The 21,700-nt window shown below is 44.8% G+C and overlaps 2 protein-coding genes across 7 annotated transcripts in view; one reads left to right on the top strand and one right to left on the bottom strand.

The window, feature by feature from the left end:
- TECPR2 (tectonin beta-propeller repeat containing 2) overlaps window positions 1-13,381 on the bottom strand; it is a 106,733-nt gene extending 93,352 nt beyond the window's left edge. For 3 of the 4 annotated variants that reach the window (XM_078054239.1, XM_078054242.1, XM_078054241.1), the window contains exons 1-2: window positions 13,244-13,381; window positions 1,582-1,872 (exon numbers count right to left, since the gene is read on the bottom strand). In XM_078054239.1, the coding sequence (XP_077910365.1) occupies window positions 1,582-1,800 (219 nt within the window). In that variant the 5' untranslated portion in view covers window positions 1,801-1,872; window positions 13,244-13,381. Of the gene's footprint in view, window positions 1-1,581; window positions 1,873-12,512; window positions 12,722-13,243 lie in introns of those variants that run through there. The other variant, XM_078054240.1, reaches the window with a different exon arrangement.
- Window positions 13,369-21,700, top strand: part of CINP (cyclin dependent kinase 2 interacting protein) — a 31,208-nt gene continuing 22,876 nt past the window's right edge. Inside the window, exon 1 of one of the 3 annotated variants that reach the window (XM_036086237.2) lies at window positions 13,369-13,503. In XM_036086237.2, coding sequence (XP_035942130.1) covers window positions 13,497-13,503 — 7 coding nt within the window. In that variant the 5' untranslated portion in view covers window positions 13,369-13,496. Of the gene's footprint in view, window positions 13,504-14,126; window positions 14,258-21,700 lie in introns of those variants that run through there. The other 2 variants (XM_078054245.1, XM_078054244.1) reach the window with 2 other exon arrangements.

Below are 21,700 nucleotides of genomic sequence, written 5' to 3'. Positions count from 1 at the left end.
ATTAACTATGAAATGGTCTTAAATGTTTGGAGAATTTAATTAGTCAAATCCATGAGCTATTAACCAAAGAAAAGAAATGGCCATAGTTTTTATACAAGAATATTAACATAAACTCTAGAGCCAAACTGCCCAAGTTCAGACAATGGTGCTAACCACTTACTGAATGCCTGACTTGGGTAAGTTACTTAATTCTCTATGCTTCAGTTGTCTCCCTGGTAAAATGAGGATGATAAACTAGTATCTGGCTCATAGAGTTTTTGCAAGGATGAAATGAGTTAATATATGTAAAGGTTTAGAATAATCCCTGGCATACAGTAAGTGCTATATGCATGCTAGCCATTTTTGTTATTTTAAATTGAGTATAAAAGCTTAAGAAAAACTCTTTTTAACAGAGAGAGCATGCATGTGCATCCGCGTGAGTAGGACAAAGGGGCAGAGGAGAGAGAGAGAGAATCTTAAGCAGTCTCCATGCCCTGCATGGAGCCCTATGTGGGGGCTCGATCTCACGACCCTGGGATCATGACCTGAGCCGAAGTCAGGAGTCAGACACTTAACTGACTGAGCCACCCAGGTGCACCAAGAAAAACTAACTTTTTAAATTAAAACTTTAATAAGTTGAATATTTATTAAAATACAGATGTTTGTAAGCATTTGACTTAAACACAAAAGCCTTGTCTTAGTCTGTAAAAGCCTACTAACCGCAGACAGAGTAGAGCCCCACAAGGCCATGAGGGAGGGAGCCACAGTTCTGCCACCTTTGAGTTTCTCACAAAAGCCACGTACTCAATAAACCACAGATATTGACTAAGTGGGTGAACTCGATGATGGTCCAACAATATTTGGTGCCTACCAGTATCTACAATACAGACATGCCATGCCTGAAGTCAACCAACAGAGAACAGAGGTTACTTGGGATCCCAATGGCAGTGTTCTACAGAAGTGATCTAATTTAAGATGCACCTGTTCTAGTAGTTAACCAATATCGATACTAATCCTTCTTTTATAATAATTTCAGCAGAAAAACTAGAGATTATTTAACTAAGTCGGTCAAGGTACTTTGAGAAACAAAATATATAGAAGAAAATACCTACTTCCAAAGTTTTCTATTACATGTTAACCACTAAAATGTTCTCCAAAGTGATGGTAGGGGCGCCTGGGTGGCTCAGTCGTTAAGCGTCTGCCTTCAGCTCAGGTCATGATTCCCGGGTCCTGGGATCAAGTCCCACATCGGGCTCCCTGCTCAGCAGGAAGCCTGTTTCTCCCTCTCCCACTCCCCCTGCTTGTGTTGCCTCTCTCTCTGTGTCTCTCTGTGTCAAATAAATAAATAAAATCTTAAAAAAAAAAGTAAATATAAACAAAAAAATAAATAAAGTGATGGTAGATTTTTGGAGGCAGGGAAAAAAAGTTAAAAAAAAATGTTTTTAGTTACATTCCACTTCAATTAAAGATGGTTTTAAGTATTGTTGGGGTGAGATACTAAGGCCAAATCAGAAGTAAATTATCCCATGCTAGAACACACAAGCATGTTAAATGTTAGCCATGATGCCTGCATGCTAAGGAATAAAGAAAAGCAAGACTCACCTCAAAGTTGTACTTTTTCATCTGGTTGAAGTGTCTGCAGTACAGGTAGAGCATGCCGATGCTGCTGCCCACTGCAATGTAGTCCCCATTGGTATCGAGAGCTGTGAGGTAGACCACAATAGAGCGGAAACCCTTCTGGACCTTTGTGGGAATGGCATTGAGGAGATAGTACAAGGGGCAGAACTCTCTGAACGTAATAGGTTCTGATACTGATGCCATGGCCAAGGTTTTCACAGATGATCTTCAGGCAGGAAAAGGAATGTTTACTTGGCATCTGGGGAAACCTGGGGGCTAAAGAACAAGGCATTATAATTCTTTCGACGTCTAGTCATGCCAAAGAGAAGTCATGTTTAACAGCGGGATCAAGGAACTTGCAAGTGGGTAAAAATTATAGGTGGACCTTAACTGAATGGAGAAAGTAAACCGGTTTCATTAAGATCACTTTTGAGCATTTTAATTCAACAGGCACCTCAATACATACCGGCTCCTATAATTTACATTGTGCTAAATACTATGGAGGAATGGAAAGAAAATTAAAAACAGTTCTTATTCTCAAGTAGTTTATGATCTAGCCAGGCAGGCAAAAGAAACAGTGAAGATACACAAAACCACATGTGATTAGTGCTAATCTGTGGGCCTTGACGAGAAGAGGGAGATAGCAATGTGGAAAAGGCTTCACTGGAAACATCCTGAACTATGAAGCCCACCAGGAAGGATGGAACATGCAGAAGAGAAACAGGAAAGACACTGTACCAGGAGAACAGTGAACCAATCCTGATGGAGAAATACATTCACTGTGTTGAGACAGCAGAGAAACATGTCCCCCAGCTGGATGTGTACAGCCCAGGGCCTCAGTGACACAACTGTGCCACAGTGAGACCAATACCTCTTGGCACTCTGATATCAAAGTTTCCCTCAACAAAGATACTCAGTCCTCACACAGCACGTTGTCATTTATGATGTGCTCAGTCACTCGTTTAATCCTTACCCTACCTGTAAGATCAGTGGTGTCATCCCCAACTTTGAGAGGAAGGTACTAAGGACCCAAGGGTCACAAGACTTGAATCTAGGTCTTCTCCCTCCAAGTCCTGGGCCTTTCCAATCCCACAGTCACTGTTCCGACAGACAAGCAGCAGCTACAGGTGGGCACCCTGTTCCTGATTAGAGCTGGCGGGGTATTTCACTCCTTCAGTTCCATGGAGACTTTTAAGCCCCTCTAGTAAAAACTTGTTGAGATGCCGGATTTATGGTCTGTTGGAACTGTGGGTTTTCTATTTCTATAGAGTTGACCGACCAACTTCTAAGTTCTCTTCTAATGAAACTCCCACCCAATTCATTCTCACCCAGGGGCCCTTGCATTGGCTGTTCCTTCTACCTGGAATGCTCTTTCTCTAGATGTCACTTAGATTTTGCTTCTTCTCGGCATGTAGGTCTCTGCTAAAATGTCCCCTTCTCCACAAGGTCCCACCTGCCCACCCCCTAAAGTGGGCTTCCTACCACCACCACTGAGTACTCTCTATTCCCCTCTCCCTGCTTTACTTTCTCACATATCCTTTTTCTTTGCTGTTGACTGGCCATCTCTGCCTGACTCCCTCTACCATCACTGGTCTGTAAGGCCCACAGGAACAGGACCCACATCTCCTTCACTCACCCCTGTAGCCCCCAGCACCTAGAAAAAGATCAGGCATAACAGAGGCACTCAGTAAGTATTTATTGAATAGCTGAATGAGTTATATAAAAGGAAAATTTTCAAGGAAGGAACGAGTGACAAGAATGGAAGACTAGCAAAATATCATCTTTTCTCCAATAAGGTCCCAATTCAATGCTAGAATAATAATCTCCTGGATCTATATGGCATATCCAGTGTTCTAAGCATTTTCAGACTCCTGTTTTGTCTGATAATCACAATAGTCAATATAGTGAAGTAAGCAAGGTAATTTATCCTAAAGGTAATAATAAGAATCCTATCACTCTGTGATGGTTAAGAAAACTCTTGTAGCAGAGGCTGAAGCTCTGGGAGGTTCAGAAATTTGCCCAAGCTCCCATAGCTTTAAATGCCTAGTGCAGGGGCGCCTGGGTGGCTCAGTCGTTAAGCGTCTGCCTTCGGCTCAGGTCATGGTCAGGGTCAGGGTCAGGGTCCTGGGATTGAGCCCCGCATTGGGCTCCCTGCTCCGCGGGAAGCCTGCTTCTCCCTCTCCCACTCCCCCTGCTTATGTTCCCTTTCTTGCAGTGTCTCTCTCTGTCAAATAAATAAATAAAATCTTCAAAATCAATCAATCAATGCTTAGTGCAACAGGTATCTGGCTGGTGAATGCTGGTTCTGTGCATACGGCAGCACAGCCCATAAACTTACAAGTTTTTAAGAGCAACACCAATCTCTGGTTTATGCAAGTACTCCAGAAAGGTGGGCAAGGCTCGCATGATGCAGAAATCAAATGAAAATGAAATGGCTCTTAGGCAAACTCAAGGGAGAACAGTTGCTAACAGACATGGTGGGAAAGGAGGTAGGTCACTTAAGGACACGGGACACTAACACCGGAACAGCGACAGCAGCAGCAGTAATGGTAATAGCTCATGACGTCACATCACAGAAACTATCCTGAGCACACTAACTCGTGAAATCCTCACAAAAAATCCTAGGAGGTCAGGACGACTGTTATCTCCATTTTACAGATGAGGAAAACTATTCCCATTTCAACAATCTTCTCTCCAGCTTCAAGTACAAGGGCAGCATAGGAACAGGAAAGGCTTTGTTTCTTCAATGAGTCTGTGCATGCAAACACATTGATACGTCATAATTTACATAATGTTTTTAAAATGAAATGTTTTGTAACAGTCATAAATGTTTACTGTCAAAAAAATGTCTACTGTCAAAAAATTGGAATATGGAAAATTACAAAGAACTAAATAAATACTACTCGTAATCCCCTTGTACAGAGATATGCTGTATGTACAGACAGCCACAGACACGTGTGCAGACGCACACTTGACAGATCACAAGCATTTGCCAAGTCATTAAATATTCCCCTAGAACATGATTTTTAAAGACTCTATAAAAAAACTGCAGAGGACACACTGTATACATAAACCAAAATTTTCCGAACCAAAATGTTTAACTTTCTGCGTTAGCGGACAAGATCTCCTAGGAAGCAAGTGGAAATACTAAGCACTTCACAAATGTCAGCTGGTACTATTTTCCTCCTTTAAAAGGCATTTTCCGCAAAGTAGCTTTGTCAAATTATGACATTTATATTTTAAAAATTAATTCACTTGATTTGATATTATTCACTGACAGCCCCATAATCTCCATGCAAGAGGGGATTTGAGATTGCAGTCTGGTTAGAAGAGGGCCAGAGGATTTACCCTGAAACTCATTTGCAGAGCAGGCACACTATTCTAACTTGGATTACATGTTTATTTGTGGTGGCTTAGTAGGTATTAATGGATAATATACAAGGTCAGAGTCCCTGCAATCATCTCTTTGGCACAATCAATGATAATACTATCAACTTCAAAAATGTATAAGGATCCCTCCCTCACTTACCAGGTCCCAGCAGGGATTAAAAATTATCATAATTCTGTGGCAGATAATGGGCAGTATAATCAAATTTTGAATCAAATTTTCGAGCTAAAGTCCTAGCCTTCATCCCTGACTTCTCCTTCTCCCTCTCCTTCACCTCTACAACAACCCCTCACCTCATTCAATTCGCTTTATCTCCTAACCTACCTCACACCTGGCCCCTTCTCACCATCTCTGTGGCCATGCCCAAGATGAAGCCATCACACATTTCACATCATCTAATGACTGCTCTCCTGCTTCCACACCGTACCTCTAGAACCTGTGCTCATACATAGCAGTCAGAATGAACTCGGTGACTTCATCAAAATTAATTCTGTGCTCCAAAAAACACCACCAAGACACTGAAAAGACAACTCACAGAATTGGGAAAAGTATTTGTTAATCACATATCTGATAAAACATTTGTACCCAGAATATATAAAGAACTCTTAAATAAACATAATAAATAATAGATAATAATTTAATACATAATAATAAAATACAATATTGTATTATTATATATAATAAAAATTAAAATAACAATTTTATTGTTATAAATAAAATTTATAATAAAATATACCAATACATTAGTATATACAATAAATATAATAAGTAAATAATAATAAATAAATTTATTATTTATTATATAATAAAAAACAATTCTTAAATGGGCAAAGGATTGGAATAGACATTTCTCCAGAGAAGACATAAAAATGGCCAATAAGCACAGTAAAGATGCTCACTGTCATTAATCATCAGGGAAATGCAAAACAAAACCACAATGAGTTATCACTTTAAATACTAAAACGGCTATAATAATAATAATAATAATAATAAAAGACATATAGGTATTAGCAAGAATGTAAAGAAACTGAAATCCTCATACACTCCTGGTAGAAAATAAAATGATGATACAGCCACTATGAAAAAGTCTAACAATTAAACACAGAGTTACCACATAACCCAGCAATACATACATAATAACACAGGTAGACGTATGTCTACACAAAAATATTATGAAGGTAATAATATTAAAGGTAAAAATTAAAAACAACACCAATTGTCCATCAAAACAAAATGACAATATATCCATACAATGGAATATTAATCAATAAAAAGGAATGAAGTTCTGACACATGCTACAACATGATGAACCTTGAAAACATGATGCTAAGTGAAATAAGACAGACACACAAAATCACATATTGATTCCATTTATATGAAATGCCCAGAATAAGCAAACCTATACAAATAGAAAGTAAATCAGTGACTGCCTAGGGGTAGAAGATGGGAGTGGGGGTGGGGATGACTGCTAAATGGTATGGGGTTTCTTTTGAGATTGACAAAGTTCTAAAATTGATTGTAGTGATGGTTACATCTCTCTGTGATATACTAAAAACCACTGAATTGTACACTTTAAATGAGTAAATTATATGGTATGTGAACTATATCTCAAACTACTATAAAAAGAAGAAGAAACAGCTGTTCAACATCCTAAAAACTTCCATAAACTAGGAATAAAGGGTAATTTCCTAAAAACTTCCATTCATTCATCCATTCATCCTAAAATTTCCATAAACTAGGAATAAAGGGTAATTTCCTCAAGCTGACAAGGAATATCTACAAAAAACAACAGCTAACATCATACTTAATGGTGAGACATTCAAATCTTCCCCACGAAGATCAGGTACAAGAGAAGGACCTCCTCATGTCACCCCTCCTTTTCAACATCACACTGGAAGTTCTAGCTAATGCAATAAGACAAGAAAAAGAAATAAAAAGTATACAGTTTAGGGAGAAAGAAACAAAACTGTCTTTGTTTGCAGATGACATGATCATCTACGTAGAAAGTCTTAAAGAATCAACAAAAAACTCCTGACACTAATAAGCAATTATGGCAAGGTTACAATACAACTTAACATACAAAAGCCAACTGCTTTCCTGTATATCAGCTATGAACAAGTGGAATTTGAAATTAAAAACACAATTCCATTTACATTAGCACTCCCCAAATTGAAATACTTACATATAAATCTAACATAATATGTATAAGATCAATATGAGGAAAACTACAAAACTCCCATGAACAAAATCACAGAACTAAATAAATGGAAAGATATCCCATGTTCATGGACAGAAAGATTCAATATTGTCCAGATGTCAATTCTTTCCAACTTGCCCTACAGATTCGATGCAATCCCAATCAAAATCCCAGGCAAATTATTTTGTGGATATCAATAAAACTATTTTCAAGTGTATATAGAGAGGCAAAGAACCAGAATAGCCAACACAATATTGAAGGAGAAGAACAAAGTTAGAGGACTGATACTACCCGACTGCCAAACATACTATAAAGCTACAGTAATCAAGACAGTGTGGTATTGGCAAAAGAACAAATACACCAACAGAACAAAAGAGAGAGCCCAGAAATAGCCTTGCACAAATATAGTTAACTGATCCTCGACAAAGGAGCAAAGGCAATAAATGGAGCAGAGACAGTCTTTTCAACAAATGGTGCTGGAACAACTGGACATCCACATGCAAAAAAAAAAAAGAATCTGGACACAGACCTTACACTCCTTCACAAAAATTAACTCAAAACGGATCACAGGCTTAAATGTAAAACATAAAACTATGAAACTCCTACAAGAAAATACAGGAGAGGGGTGCTGGGTGGCTCAGTCGGTTAAGTGTCTGCCTTTGGTCGTGATCCTAGGGTCCTGGGATTGAGCCCCATGTCAGGCTCCCTGCTCAGCCTTTCCCTCTGCTGCTCCCCCTGCTTGTGATCTCTTGCTCGCTCGCTCTCTCTCTTGCTCTCTCTCAAATAAATAAATAAAATCTTTTAAAAAGTACACAAGAGAAAACATGGATGACTTTGAGTATGGTGATGACATTTTAGATACAACACCAAAGGCATGATCCATGAAAGAAATAATTGATAAGCTAGACTTCATTAAAAGTAAAAAGCTCTGCAAAAGACAATCTCAGGGGGAATGAGAAGACAAGCCAGACTGAGAGAAAATATTTGCAAAAGACACATCTGACAAAGGGCTGTTACCCAAAATATACAAAGAACTCTTAAAACTCAACAATAAGAAACAACGCAATTAAAAAATGGGCCAAAGACCTAATAAACACCTCACCAGAGAAGATATACAGATGGCAAATAAACATATGAAAAGGTGTTCATATGTCATCAGGGAAATGAAAATTAAAATGAGATACGTGCCTATTAGAATGGCCAAAATCCCAAACACTGACCACACCAAATGCTAGTGAGGATGTGGTGCAAGAGGGACTCTCATTCATTGCTGGTGGGAATGTGAAATGGTACAGTTACTTTGGAAGACAATTTGGGTTTTTTTTGTTTCGTTTTGTTTTGTTTTACAAAACTAAACAATCTGGGGCGCCTAGCTGACACAGTCTGTAGAGCATGCAACTCTTGATCTTGGGGTCACGAGTTCGAGTCCCATACTGGGCACAGAACCTACTTAAAAAAAACAAACGAACTAAACTAAACATAATCTTATTATATCATCCAGCAATTACATTCCTTGGTATTTTTCCAAAGAAGATGCAAACTTATGTTCACATACAAACCTTCACCCAGATATTTATACCAGTTTTATTCACAACTGTCAGAACTTGTAAGCAACTAAGATGTCCTTTAGTAGGTGAATGTATAAATAAACTGTGGTACATTCAGTCGATGGAATATTATTCAGCATTAAAAAGACATGGGCTATTAAGCCATGAAAAGAGAGAGAGAAACCTTAAATGCATATTACTAAGTGAAAGAAGCCAATCTGAAAAGGCTACAACCTGTATTATTCCAACTATGTAACATTCTGGAAAAGGCAAAACTATGGAGACAGTAGATCAATGGCTGTCAGGAGTTGTGGGGGGAGGGGAAGGGATGAATAAACTGAATAAACAAAAGCACAGACTTTCAGGGCAGTTAAAATACTGATACCATAATGACAGACACATGTCTTTATACATTTGTCCAAACCCACAGGATGTGCACGACCAAAAGTGAGCCCTAAAGTAAATGATGGACTCTGGTTGATTACGATGTGTCAGTGTAGGTTCATCAATTGTAACAAATGTTTTAATGTTGACACTGGGGGAGGCCCTGCATATGTAGGGGCAGGGGTATATGAGAAATCTGTACTTTCTCTTCAACTTGGCTGTGAACCTCAAACTGCTCTGAAAAAAATGAAGTCTTTTTTTTTTTTTTTTAAATAAGAGTTCTTTGAAAGAGAAATGGGTGGGTCTCATACTACCCATCCTATTCAAAATTCTTCAGGGGTTCCCCACTGCTCCCAGAAAAACCCAATTCCTTTCAGTGGCCTACATAAGGCTCTGTGTGGCCAGCCTTCCTGGCTCCCCCTCTTACATCCCTGTCCCTCCCCACCTGTCCACCAAGCTCCTGCTGCACCAACCCACTCTTTCCCTACTCAGGCCTCTAGTCCCTCTACTCCAGTGATCTTTCATCTCACTCACAAACCTGGCCTCACAAAGGGCCTCCCTGAGCCGACAGCTTGCAGTCCCTCGGCCCCTCCTCTCTGTCATGTCACCTTGCGTACATCCTTCATATTCTCATCACAAACTTTAGTCCTTTTATTTGCTAAGCAGTTTGATCATCACTCATAAAAATATATGCAACAAATGTAAACCCTAGTACCCTAACAATATCTTTGGCACAGAGCAGATATTCAATAAAGATTTGTTGAAAGAATAATGAAATGTTAACTTCAGGTCTTACTGCAGAGAATATTCTCAATCCAGTCTTTAAAATCAATAATGCTTCCTTGGTCACAAATATTTCCATTAAAAAGACAAAACACCACTCTGCAATATTCTTCTTCTAGTCAGGATGCTTCTCCCCCAGTGGTTTCTACCATCAACCCCCTATACCTGCAAGGGGGTCAGCTGATCTTCATGCTGACTGACAGCATCCTAATGCCATCTTGGTGGGCAGTTTTTCAAAATTGGAACAAGGACATCAATACATAGTCTAAGTCATTCACTTAGTACTACAGGAACCATGAGTTGCCAGAGCACTCTTCAACTCAAATGGTTTAAGGATTGTCTCCAAAATCTCTAGGAAGACAATTAGTATCCCGGTTATACAATCTATTTTTAAAGTCTGGCTACAACATCTATCATTCTTTTTTTTTTTTTAAAGATGTTATTTATTTATTTGACAGAGAGAGAGAAAGAGAGAGAGCACAAGGAAGGGGAGCAGCAAGCAGAGGGAGAAGCAGGCCTCTCGCCGAGCAAGGAGCCCAATGCGGGGCTCCCAGGACCCTGGGATCATGACCCGAGCCGAAGGCAGGCGCTTAACTTACTGAGCTACCCAGGTGTCACACATCTATCATTCTTTTAAGTGTTAAAATCTTGCAGCTGAGCAAAATGAGACTGAAGAAGTCATTTATCTTCCAGATGAAATTCTGTCAATTCCCTGCTGCCATACCTGTTGGCTGGCTAGCCAGATGAAAGCATGGAAGGAGAACATTTTTTAAAAAATGGTCTGGGGGCACCTGGGTGGCAGTCAGTTAATCATCCGACCCTTGATTGCGGCTCGGGTCATGATCTTGGGGTGGTGAGATTGAGCCCCGTGTCGGGCTCTGGGCTCAGCGTGGAGTCTACTTGAGACTCTCTCTCCTTTGCCCCTCCCCTGCACTCTCCCTCTCCCTCTCTCTCAAATAAATAAACAAATCTTTAGAAAAACAACTGGTCTGTATCTAGCTTGATGCCAGGCCACTCTTCCTTCCACACTCCTGCCGAAATGGGCTTCCTGCCACAGTCCCTGAACATGCTATGACCTGTATGTCTTTGCAAAGACCCCCTCCTCCCTTCCCGCCCCCCCCCCCACACACACACTGTAAGAACTAGTTCTCCCCTAGGAAACCTTGGCAGACTCCCTCTGACACTTAGTTGGTCTTTCTCTGCTTTCAGAGAACATTCAGCACCTCATTATCACACGGCAGCCTATCATTTGTTTTTTAGCTTCTCTAATGGACTCTTCGTAGTCTTCACGCATATCCTTCCAGTCTGTATTTCTTGTGGTGCTTCCAAAGACCAACAGTGTATGATACAATCAGCACTCAACAACTATTGTTAAATTAAGCTCTCAAAACACTATGCCAGGATTCCCCAAGGATGACAACCCCAAATATAAGACCACTCTACCTCAGTTACATCCACCATCATGCAAAAATTCACTGGTCTCTTAAGCCCAGACCCAAACAATATATTCATTTAAACTGAACACACACTTTGAACAATTGCTCACTTCTACCTCAGCAGTTTGCAGACTACTCCCTCCTTATTCTACCAAGCTCCTTGTGCTTTGCTGTATCTAGAAACCTCTCCATGCTTGACACCAAAGCTTGTATTCATTATATGTATAACTGTTACCTGATCTTTCCAAGTTCAATCAACTGCTCTTCCTGATGCTGTTTCCTTCCTTTTTTCCCCAAGTTCCAGTAGCCATTTTGTCCAAACTATACAGAAGCCATATATATATATATATATAAAATAGCCTTCCTCAAACTTCTAAGTGTTACCTTTCTAGGAGAAAACTGGAAAACAAATCCAGTAGAAGTCAATCTTCTATTGAAAAAGACAATGTGTCTACAAAATAACTTAAACCTAAGAAAGCTACCTGCTAGTCACCCCTTCAGGACTATCCTTATCCCATCTTCCCCACCACAGTCTCAACGCCAGTCCTGAAAACTCAGGTAGAACATCCCCTATACCTGCACAGGCTGGTTCTCCGATTAGAAAGCTCCCTGAGGGCAGGGACTGGGACCACAGCATCCCTAGAACCCGGTATGTGGCTGACATACAAGAGACTCCAAATAATACCTGGTGAATGAACGAACACGGGATGTATCAAAAAACCCTTAAGGTCAGAGGCTTATCAAGGTGCACTTTGCCAGCGTGAGAGAGTACAAAAAGCCTTGAAGCTCAGAAGACCAGGAGACAATGGCGACTACAAGATTCATGGCTTTACTCCCAGAGTCTGCCCATGCTGGGTTTACAAGAAGGGAGTCAACCCCAAGTGCAACTCCTCACTCCAGCAGATAAAGCAAGTGTGCGCCCAGGCTGGGACCCCACATTCTGCCAACAGATGGAAAAGAAGGAACAGAACAGAGTAAGATTCCTGAGTCTCAGCGAGACAGTGCGGAAGAACAAAGAGCGGGGAAGAGAAGTGGAAGTAGGGCATGTGGGTGACTGCAGTAGGGGCTACTCCTCACTGAAACCCATCAGGTGCCAGGCGCCGTGCTCAGCACTTTACCGCACTGACCCATTTGATCCTCCCACCAACACAGAGGCAGAAACCATTATCATCTCCTTGTACCGATGATGAAACCGCAGCGCAGCGAGGTGCTACCACTCGCCGCGAGCACACAGCTAGGAAGGGGCAAGTGCTGTGACCCGAATCCGGGTCTGACTCCAGGGTACTCCGCTGGTACCTATTCTGCGTCCCAGGCCCTAACGCAGCACTGAGGGAGGAGTCCTTCACTTATCCATTTAACGGACACCTCCTGAGCACCTACTGGGTACGTGCCAAGGTCTGTGCCAGCAGCGGGTGCGCGGAGGAAGGGACCGGACTGGCAGGGTCGGGGGACGCAACGCAAAGTCAATCATGAGACGCCGGCGCTTGGAGCCGCGGGCCGGCAGGCAGGGGGCCGAGGGCCGAGGGATGAGAGCAGAGGGATGAGGGATGACGGCCGAGGGATGAGGGCCGAGGGCGCGGCGGAGGGGAGGGAGCGCGCGCAGTGGGAGGAGCGAGGGCCGGGGATGGCGTCGCGGGCCAGCGGGGCCGAGGACGCGTGGGCGACCACCGCCGCCCCCGGCCGCCCGCGGGCTTCTGCCAGGCACCTCCGGGCTCCGGCATTCGGGCTCGGCCACCCGGCGCGGGCGACGCGGGGGCTGGGAACGGGGGCGAGACGGGCGGTGCGAGCCTGAGGCGCCGAGGTCAGGGAAGGGCGGCCCGGGGGAGATGTGAGCGGCGGCAGGGAGGCCGGGAAAGGGGCGCGGGCCGGACGGCGGGGGCAGCGGGGCCGACGGCGGCGTCGCCGGACTCACCTCCCGCGGCGGCCCCTCCGGACTCGTCGGCCCGGCCCGGCCGGAGGAGGCGGGGACGGACTCCGGGCCGCGGGGGCTGCCGGGAGCCCGTTCCCCGGGCAACCGGGCCGACACCGCTGAGCGACGGCCGGGGGCTAGAGCGGCGGAGCCACAAGTGGCGGCCGGCCAGCCGAGCGGCGCGGAAGAGACGCCAGCGCGCTTCCGGCGGGCGTGGGCGGGGCCTCGGGCTCCTTCCCGGGATATCGGCGGACGCATGGCAGGTGCGTGCGGCGGCTCGGGGCCCCGGGGCGGGGAGGCTGGGAGAGTCCCGGCTCGGCCTGCGGGTTGGGCGGGAGGCCGGAGGCCCGGAACGTCCCGGCCTGAATGGGGGTCCCTGCCTTGGCCCAGCCCAGCCCGCGGGCCTCGCGCCTGCTCGGCGGTCGGCCCGGGATCCCGTCAGTTTGGCCGAGCCTCGGTTTTTTTCCCGCGCAGAACTACTTGTAGGGAGAGGAGTGTCAGCAGATCCGGACCCCCAAGTTGTAATTGTCATTGTAAATAATGACAATTAGCGGCGTACATGGGGTGCCACGCCTTGCATGCCCAGCTCCTCCCAGAACCTTTCCCTGAATTTCCCTCAGGATACCCGCACAGAGCTTTTCGCCTGTAATAAAAGCTGTCGTTCAGCGAGTGCTCACTGTGTGCCAGGTAGTGTCCCGGGCGCTGTATGTGGGTCAGCTCGCTTGAGTAGCGTGGGGACAGGACCCGTGGGCAGAAGGGGCTGCATTTCTGCTGTATGAAGCTGGTGGTCTTTGCTGTATGAAGCTTACTGGTCAAGAGGGAGGAGACGTGCAGGGAGTATTATATCGTCAATGTTTCTCTGAACTTCTACTCAGAAAACTACTTTCGCAAGAGTCCTCTGGTGCTTATCGTTCAGTTCAGTATTAACTATCGGAGATTTACAGGCAGTCATGAGACCCTTTAAGGATGTAGCAACCAGCACGTACTTGATCCTTGTTGGAACTGTGGAGGCTAAAGGTCAGTCTTCCGGGCTTCTGTCCCTCATCATAGACATACTGGTCTCGCTGAGTTTTTCAGACTCACCAAGCTCATTCTCGCATTAGGCCCCATGCTACTGACCTCTCATCATTCAGGTTCTGGCCTAAATGACATCTCTTCTGGGGTTCACTCTAACACAAGACCCCATTTTCTTTTCCACGTGGCACTTACCACGATCTAAATTGATCATGGTCATCTGGTTGTCTATTATCCACTTCCTCTTTGGAAAGTAAATTCCATGAAAATGGTCCTGGTATGTCTCATTCAGTCACTTGATCCCCCATGCCTGGCATATTGTTGGTGAGTTGTGTAAGTAAAGAGTGAAGGGATATTTAAATAAGCAGAGCCTTAAAGGATACTAGGAGTTAGCCAAGTGAGCGGGGACATACATGGACGGGAGAAATATTCTAGATCAAAGTCAGAACTTGTGCAGAGCTAGCCCTAAGGCATAGAGAGCAAGCTGGGAGAAGCTGGAGAAGTGGTAAACAGGACTTACGTAACAGGCTGTGATTGTGGTTTATAATAAGAAGTAAATATTAGGTCTTTGTCCTGTTCTTGGCAGAGAGGTAAAACCCTTGGTATTTCCGAAGTGTGAGAGTGAGCAAGGTGTCTTTTGTTAGGTTGATGAAGTAACTTTTGGGAAGCCCCTAGGTAACCTTTGGATGGGGGCTGGTTCCCACTGCACACACACCAATCATGTGATTAAAGGGTTGGAACTTTCAGTCCCACCTACCTCCCCCATGCCCCCAGGGAAGAGGGGCTGGAGGTTGAATCAATGGGCAGTGCCCAGTGATTTAATCAACCAAGCCTGTGTAATGAAGTCTCCATAAAAGCCCAGAAGGATGGGATTTGGGGAGCTCCAGTTTGGTGAACACATGGAGATTTGAGGAGAGTGGTGTGCTCAGAGAGCATGGAGACTCCATACCCCTTTCCACATACCTTGCTCTATGCATCTCTTCCATCTGACTGTTTCTGATAGAAGAAATATATGTATATATATATGTATAATTTTATATATATATATATATATATATATATATATTTGCTCTCCAACTAAGACCATAAATTTGTTAACTTTAAACAGAGCAAATTTGGGACAGGCAAGCTATGGTGAATTCTGGCAAGTTGGAAGAGACAAAGGGAAGGTCAGCTTTCCTTAGGTTTTAGGAGGAAAGTGGGGAGAGTTGTAAACAAAAGTGTATCGGAGAAGAACAAGAGTTCAAGGTTGTAGTGGTTTTTGCACAGTGGTTTCTCCATTGGCTATAGGAGGTGGTTAGTGCATTATTGCTGGGGCTCTTCCTTCCTTTTCTTAAAAGCAGGAGAGAAAATTCCCATGTGAAGTATGTCCTCCCTTGTTGAGATCATTCTGACCTTCTTTACTGCTGCTGGTCGTGCCGGCTACAACAAGTGGTGTGCGTGTGAGCAACCCCCTCTCCAGGGCTGCCTGACTCCATGCTTAAATGAGGTTTCTTTTATTTTCACATTTCCCCCTTGTGATCAAGGTCTTTGCTCAAAAACATCACTTTATCAAGAGTCAGGTCTTCTGCATTTAGTGGCTTTGTCCACTTTCCTGGTTGTCCTGTCCCGTGTCACAGGGAAAGTGTGTAATGACTGGAAACCACTGAGGCCACGTGTGAATGACAAGAAAGGGTAGGAGGGAGACCTCAGCACTTAGCATCTAAAATCTCTATCTTGGGGCGCCTGGGTGGCTCAGTCGTTAAGCGTCTGCCTTCGGCTCAGGTCATGATCTCAGGGTCCTGGGATCGAGTAACGCATCGGGCTCCCTGCTCCGCGGGGAGCCTGCTTCGCCCTCTCCCTCTGCTGCTCCCCCTCCCTCTGCTGCTCTCCCTGCTTGTGCTCTCTCCTCTCTCTCTCTCTCAAATAAATAAATAAAATCTTTTTTTAAAAAAAAGGCAGAATTAAAAATAATATGACAAATCCAGTATGACAGTTCTAAACCAGGAGCTCAAACCTGAAGGTAACCAGCTAAATAGATCAAAAGACTAGGGGTCATTAGGTGAAATTCGTTGTCGTTAGTGCTCTTGTTCCCTGATCTTGTGTAAGTGGGTTTCTGTTTCTCCAGAGGTATTTATCCAGGTGCAACAGGTGGTATTTGCTACCGCACAAATGCCTCCTTGTCCAGCAAGTAGATTGTCCAAAACTCCTTTATTTATTTATTTCTTTAGATTTTATTTATTTATTTGAGAGAGAGAGAGAGCAGAGCAGGAGAGAGGGGCAGAGAGAGAAGCAGGATCCCCGCTGAGCAGGGAGCCTGACAGGACACGGGGCTCGATCCCAGGACCCTGAGATCATGAGCTGAGCAGAAGGCAGGTACTTAACTGACTGCGGCACCCAGGCGCCCCTGTCCAAAACTGCTTTAGCCAACAAGTCACGTGGTCGTTGGGCTGTCTTGCTTTGGCTGTGGAGTCACCTACCTCTCCTAATGTTAGGGAGAGATTTCTGATCATGTGTTCACTGGCACTTACTCCGACCCGAGGGGAAAAGCCTCCCTACAGAGGTAAACCAGGAGTCATGTATGCCCCCTGAAGTTCCTGGTTAAGAGAGCCGTGGAGGCCTAATGGGGCAGGCTGGCGGAGGCCTCTGGTTTGTGATGAAAGTTAACAATAAACAATAAACATTGCCTTCCAAGCTGCCAACTGTCTAAGCATTCCTATGCCCATGGGAAATGCTGTCCCCTGTAAACAAAAATGAAACCAGGTGGTGCACGGGGGACTCCAGCTAAGGTCTGGTTATTGATAGATTTATTAGCTGGAATTTCCTGATTGGCCTTTTCAAGCCAGGGATTGGAGGAGTTGGGATGACATCCTGTGAGAGGCCATTCCTTCATTAAAGGGTCTTTTCTAGAAACTTTGCAAAGAGGCATAAACTTGTTTGTATTTGCCTTGGGTGCAGAGAGACAGATCACACTTACATAAGGAAAAGAATGTGGGATTGTACAATGGCAAAGATGGAGGGATTTAACTAAGCTAGTATGGTTACAACTAGGGAAAGGCTGAAACAAGTATGGGAATGCCAGTCATAATAGCCTAACTGGATAGGTAACACCTATAGGCTTGCAGGTGTCATCTACAGTGGCATTTGGGACTACAAAGAAATTGGTTAAAGGTAAGACCAAGGGGTCTCCGACATTGTGAACAGATCAGAGCTTCTGGTGACAGGTCCAATAGTCAGAAAGCTTTCCTCCTTTTGTGGGGGATTGGGAATTGCAATTGGGGCACTGTCTTTCCAAGAGAGGGTGAGGGTCGTGTGGATGGCTCAGTCAGTTGGGCATCCAACTCTTGGTTTCAGCTCAGGTCATGCTCTCCAGGTCATGAGATCAAACCCTGCAGGAGTCCAGTCCTGCCAGAGACTCTTACTTCGCCCTCTCTTTCTTCTTCTTCTTCTTCTTTTAGAGAGAGGGAATGCGTGCGCGTGTGCATACAAGCCGCGGGGAGGGAGGAGAGAATCTCAAGCAGGCTCCACACCCAACATGGAGCCCAACGCGGGCCCCTTCATGCTCTCTCTCTCTAATAAAAATAATAATAATAATAGCCAGAGCAGCTGATAGGAGTATAGCACCTAATAAATTTTGGACATAAGACCCATTTAAAATTTTCTCCCTGCTAAAATTCGGAAGCCACATTGTTGCCATAACATTACAGAATTGTGAGCCACTCCTAAGGCATATCGGCTGTCAGTGTAAATGTTGGCAGTCATGCGCTTGGCGGACGTGCCCGCCACGTGAGGGCGTACGGCTCAGCCTGTTGGGGTGAAGTAGCCAAAGGAACAGGTATCACTCAGTTACTTCGGAGGGAGTTGCAAGTGCGTATCCAGCACAACATTCGCCATTTCTACCTCTCACATAAAAACCATCAGGGAACCATGAGAAGTCAGCACCATCCAAAGGATGTAAGTCATCGTGGGAGGGAGTCAGGAGGTGATCTGTCAGAGTCAGGCATGAGCAGGGAGGTGACTGCCGCGACAAGGAGTTCTGGGAGGGGTTGTTAGAAAGAGGATTTCGTAGGAGAGAGACGACTGGCTGGAGGGTGGTGGGTGTTCAGGAGGGCTTCTACTGCATGGGGCACGGGGATGGCTACAGGGGTCCCAGGACTATCTCCTCGCTGCCCTTAGCCAGAAGGGTGGTGGCAAGAATGGCTCTGAGGCAAGGTGGCTGGTGCCACATGGCCTGTTGTTGGCTGTAATGCCCTATAGGGTTGATGGTGATCCCCGTGTTTGGGGTGAGTAACTCCAGGGAATTCCCTTCCTTTTCATATATAAAAGGGAAGTTGATCATTGGGATGGCCAAGGGCAGGGGGATTTATTAAGCTTTCCTTTTTTTTTTTTTAAGATTTGATTTATTTATTTGAGAGAGAGAGGGTGAGTAAGCACGAGAGAGAGAGAGAGAGAGAGAGAGAGAGTGCACCAGCGGGAGGAGGGGTAGAGAAAGAGGGAGAAGCAGACCCCTTGCTGAGCAGGGAGCCCGATGCAGGGCTCCATCCCAGGACCCTGAGATCATGACCTGAGCGGAAGGCCGACGCTTAACCAACTGAGCCACCCAGGTGTCCCTCATCTGGTCCTTTTAACTAGAAGATCCACCCAATAATGAGCTGGAAGATCCGCCCAGTAATAAACACAGAGTTCAAGGCTATCCAAGTAGATTCAGTGTTTAAAGGAAGACCAGAATTTTCTTTAAAAACAATTTGGAGAGGCACCTGGGTGGCTCAGTTGGTTAAGCATCCAACTCTTGATTTTGACTCTAGTCATGATCTCAGGGTCATGAGATCAAGCCCTGCATTGGGTTCATGCTAAGGTGGAGCCTGCTTAAGATTCTCTCTCTCTAAAAAAATAAAAACAAAAACAAAAAAATCCCCACAGTAACTTGGAGCCAACTATAATAATCATGCATGGGTTTTTGGGTTTCTGGGTACAAGCCTGATTCATAGTGTGTTCAGCAGGTTGTGGGAATTGTCTGGTAAAGTCATTTAGTGCCTGCAGGAGCTTGATCATATAGCAAGACAGGGGATAGTACCCCATCTGTGGTTCTAGAGATCCCTCCATGTAGCCGGCGCACAAGGGTGCACAAGCACCTGGTTCCGGGGTCCCAAACACACCAGGCTTGATCATTCGTCACAGAGAAAATCCACAGGCAGAGAGGTGAGTGGTGAGGACACAAGAAAGGAGTTTATTTCAGCGAGGCTGACACCGGGAGGACCACGGACTAGTGTCTCAAAGACCATCTCCCAAGTGCTGAAGATCCTTCCAGGTTTATGTAAGGAGAATGTAGACTGAAGGTGGGTGGGTGCGTGCAGGGGCAGCGAAGGTCCAGTCTCATTGTCCTGGGCTCAGTCCTGAGGGGTCTTGCTGGCTTGGGGCAGTCCTTGTTGCTTGGGGGGATGGTTTCGGTTCCCCTCACGGGAGGCTTTGCCAGTTGGCTCTTTCTTGTGTTAAGAGATAAGCTGAAAAGAAGAACTTAGTCATGTAGGAAGTACTGACTGAGGTCAGAATGGAGGCCCTTGATGTCCTCTCTCACCAGGATTATCCGAGCGGCAGAGTTCATCCAGTGCTCGGACTGGCCCTGGACAGCAAGCATATGTAATAGCGGATGTGAATCTGAGAAACCCAGTTGATAAGTTTGAATCACCATCTTAAATTACTCAGCAAATCTATGAGGATCTAAGGATCCTCAGCAAATCTGAGAGTCCCAAATCTCACTTTGGGAGAGTCTTTGACTATAGGTCCTAATTCACCCTTAGTCCAGGGCACATGACAAATTAGGGGTTTGGCATTTGGATCCTCGGAGGGTCTGACTTTAATGGGGCAGGTTTTAATGGGTTTGGGAGAGGAAGGGAAGGACAGCCAGAGAGGATTGAATGAGGAAGTTCAGGGTATAAAGGAGGTGGGGGTTGTGCGGGAGGGCAAGGGGATGGTGGCTGTGTGCTTTGCGTAAGATGGCTGTTGGGCACCCTGAGACCAAGAGGACAGGAGGGGAGCAAGAGGCCTCAGAAGATTTGTGTCTTCCTTTGATTGTTTGCTGCTCTGTTAATTTGAAATCAGTGTTTTATAAAGAGGCTACTTGAGAGTCCTGAATCTGTTTAGAAGCCTCCAGGTACCCATTAAATTGGGCATTCAATGGAGTCTGTTTAATTTTAGAGTCAGAGCTTTCTAATTAGGTTCTGAGAAAAGTTTTTTTTGGGGGGGAGGTCAAGAGTTCCCCATAATGGGCATTGAAATTTTAACTCATCTTTGGTTAAGTTGGTCCATTTAGTCAAAATGCATTCCCACCAACAGTTCACGAGGATTCGTTTTCTCCACATCCTTGTCAACACCTGTTATTTCTCTTTTTTTAATTTTTATTTGTTTATTTGAGAGAGAGAAAGAGAGCAAGCACAAGCAGGGGGAGGGGCAGAGGGAGAGGGAGAAGCAGGCTCCCCGCTGAGCAGGGAGCCCGATGCCAATCCCAGGACCCCAGGATCATGACCTGAGCCAAAGGCAGACGCTTACCTGACTGAGCCCCTCTTGTATTTTCCATACTAGCCATTCTGATAGATGTGAGGTGATATCTCATTGTGGTTTTTGATGTAGGAAAGTCATTAGGGTTCGAAGCCAATGGCCAAGAAAGAATTCTTGAGACACCTTTGGTGCAAAAAGGTGGTTTTATTAAAGCCTGGGGACAGGACCCGTGGGCAGAAAGAGAGGCACTGGGGTCGTGAGGAGTGGCCTGTTATATACTTTCAAGTTGGGAGGGGGTAAAAAAAAAGGAGGGGGGCGCCTGGGTGGCTCAGTCGTTAAGCGTCTGCCTTCGGCTCAGGTCATGATCCCAGGGTCCTGGGATTGAGCCCCACGGGCTCCCTGCTCAGTGGGAAGCCTGCTTCTCTCTCTCCCACTCCCCCTGATTGTGTTCTCTCTCTCACTGTTTCTCTCTCTGTCAAATAAATAAATAAAATCTTAAAAGAAACACAAAAAACAAAACCTTAGTCATGAGACCCTTCAGATGTATAACCATAGGCCGTATGCTTGGGGGGGGTGATTGCCAACATGTATCTTGGGTTTAGAGATAAAGAAAATTTCTACAGGAATTTTTATTTAAAGTAGACTTACAGGATCCTGGGGGGAGGAGGGGTCAGGCTAAGGTTGCCTTTTGCCCTTAGCGAGGTATTAGCATTGAGGTAGCTGAGTTCCTGGAGGAAGGTCTCTCTGCCTGTTTTAAGGACTTGTCAGTGGGCTATAAGTAGTAAGGAAATTTAATAATTTTTCTTTTGCCTTTGTTTCCCACATCAGTTTTGATTTGCATTTCCCTGATGATCAGTTATGTTGAGCATCTCTTCATGTGTCTATTGGCCATCTGTATGTCTTCTTTGGAAAAATGCCTATTCAGGTCCTCTGTCCATTCTTAATTGGATTATTGTTTTTTTGGTGTTGGGT

This window comes from Halichoerus grypus, chromosome 8 (assembly GCF_964656455.1).
Source record: "Halichoerus grypus chromosome 8, mHalGry1.hap1.1, whole genome shotgun sequence".
NCBI lineage: Eukaryota > Metazoa > Chordata > Mammalia > Carnivora > Phocidae > Halichoerus > Halichoerus grypus.
Note: the sequence above shows the minus strand (reverse complement) of the source record. Positions and strands in the feature narration are given on the sequence as shown.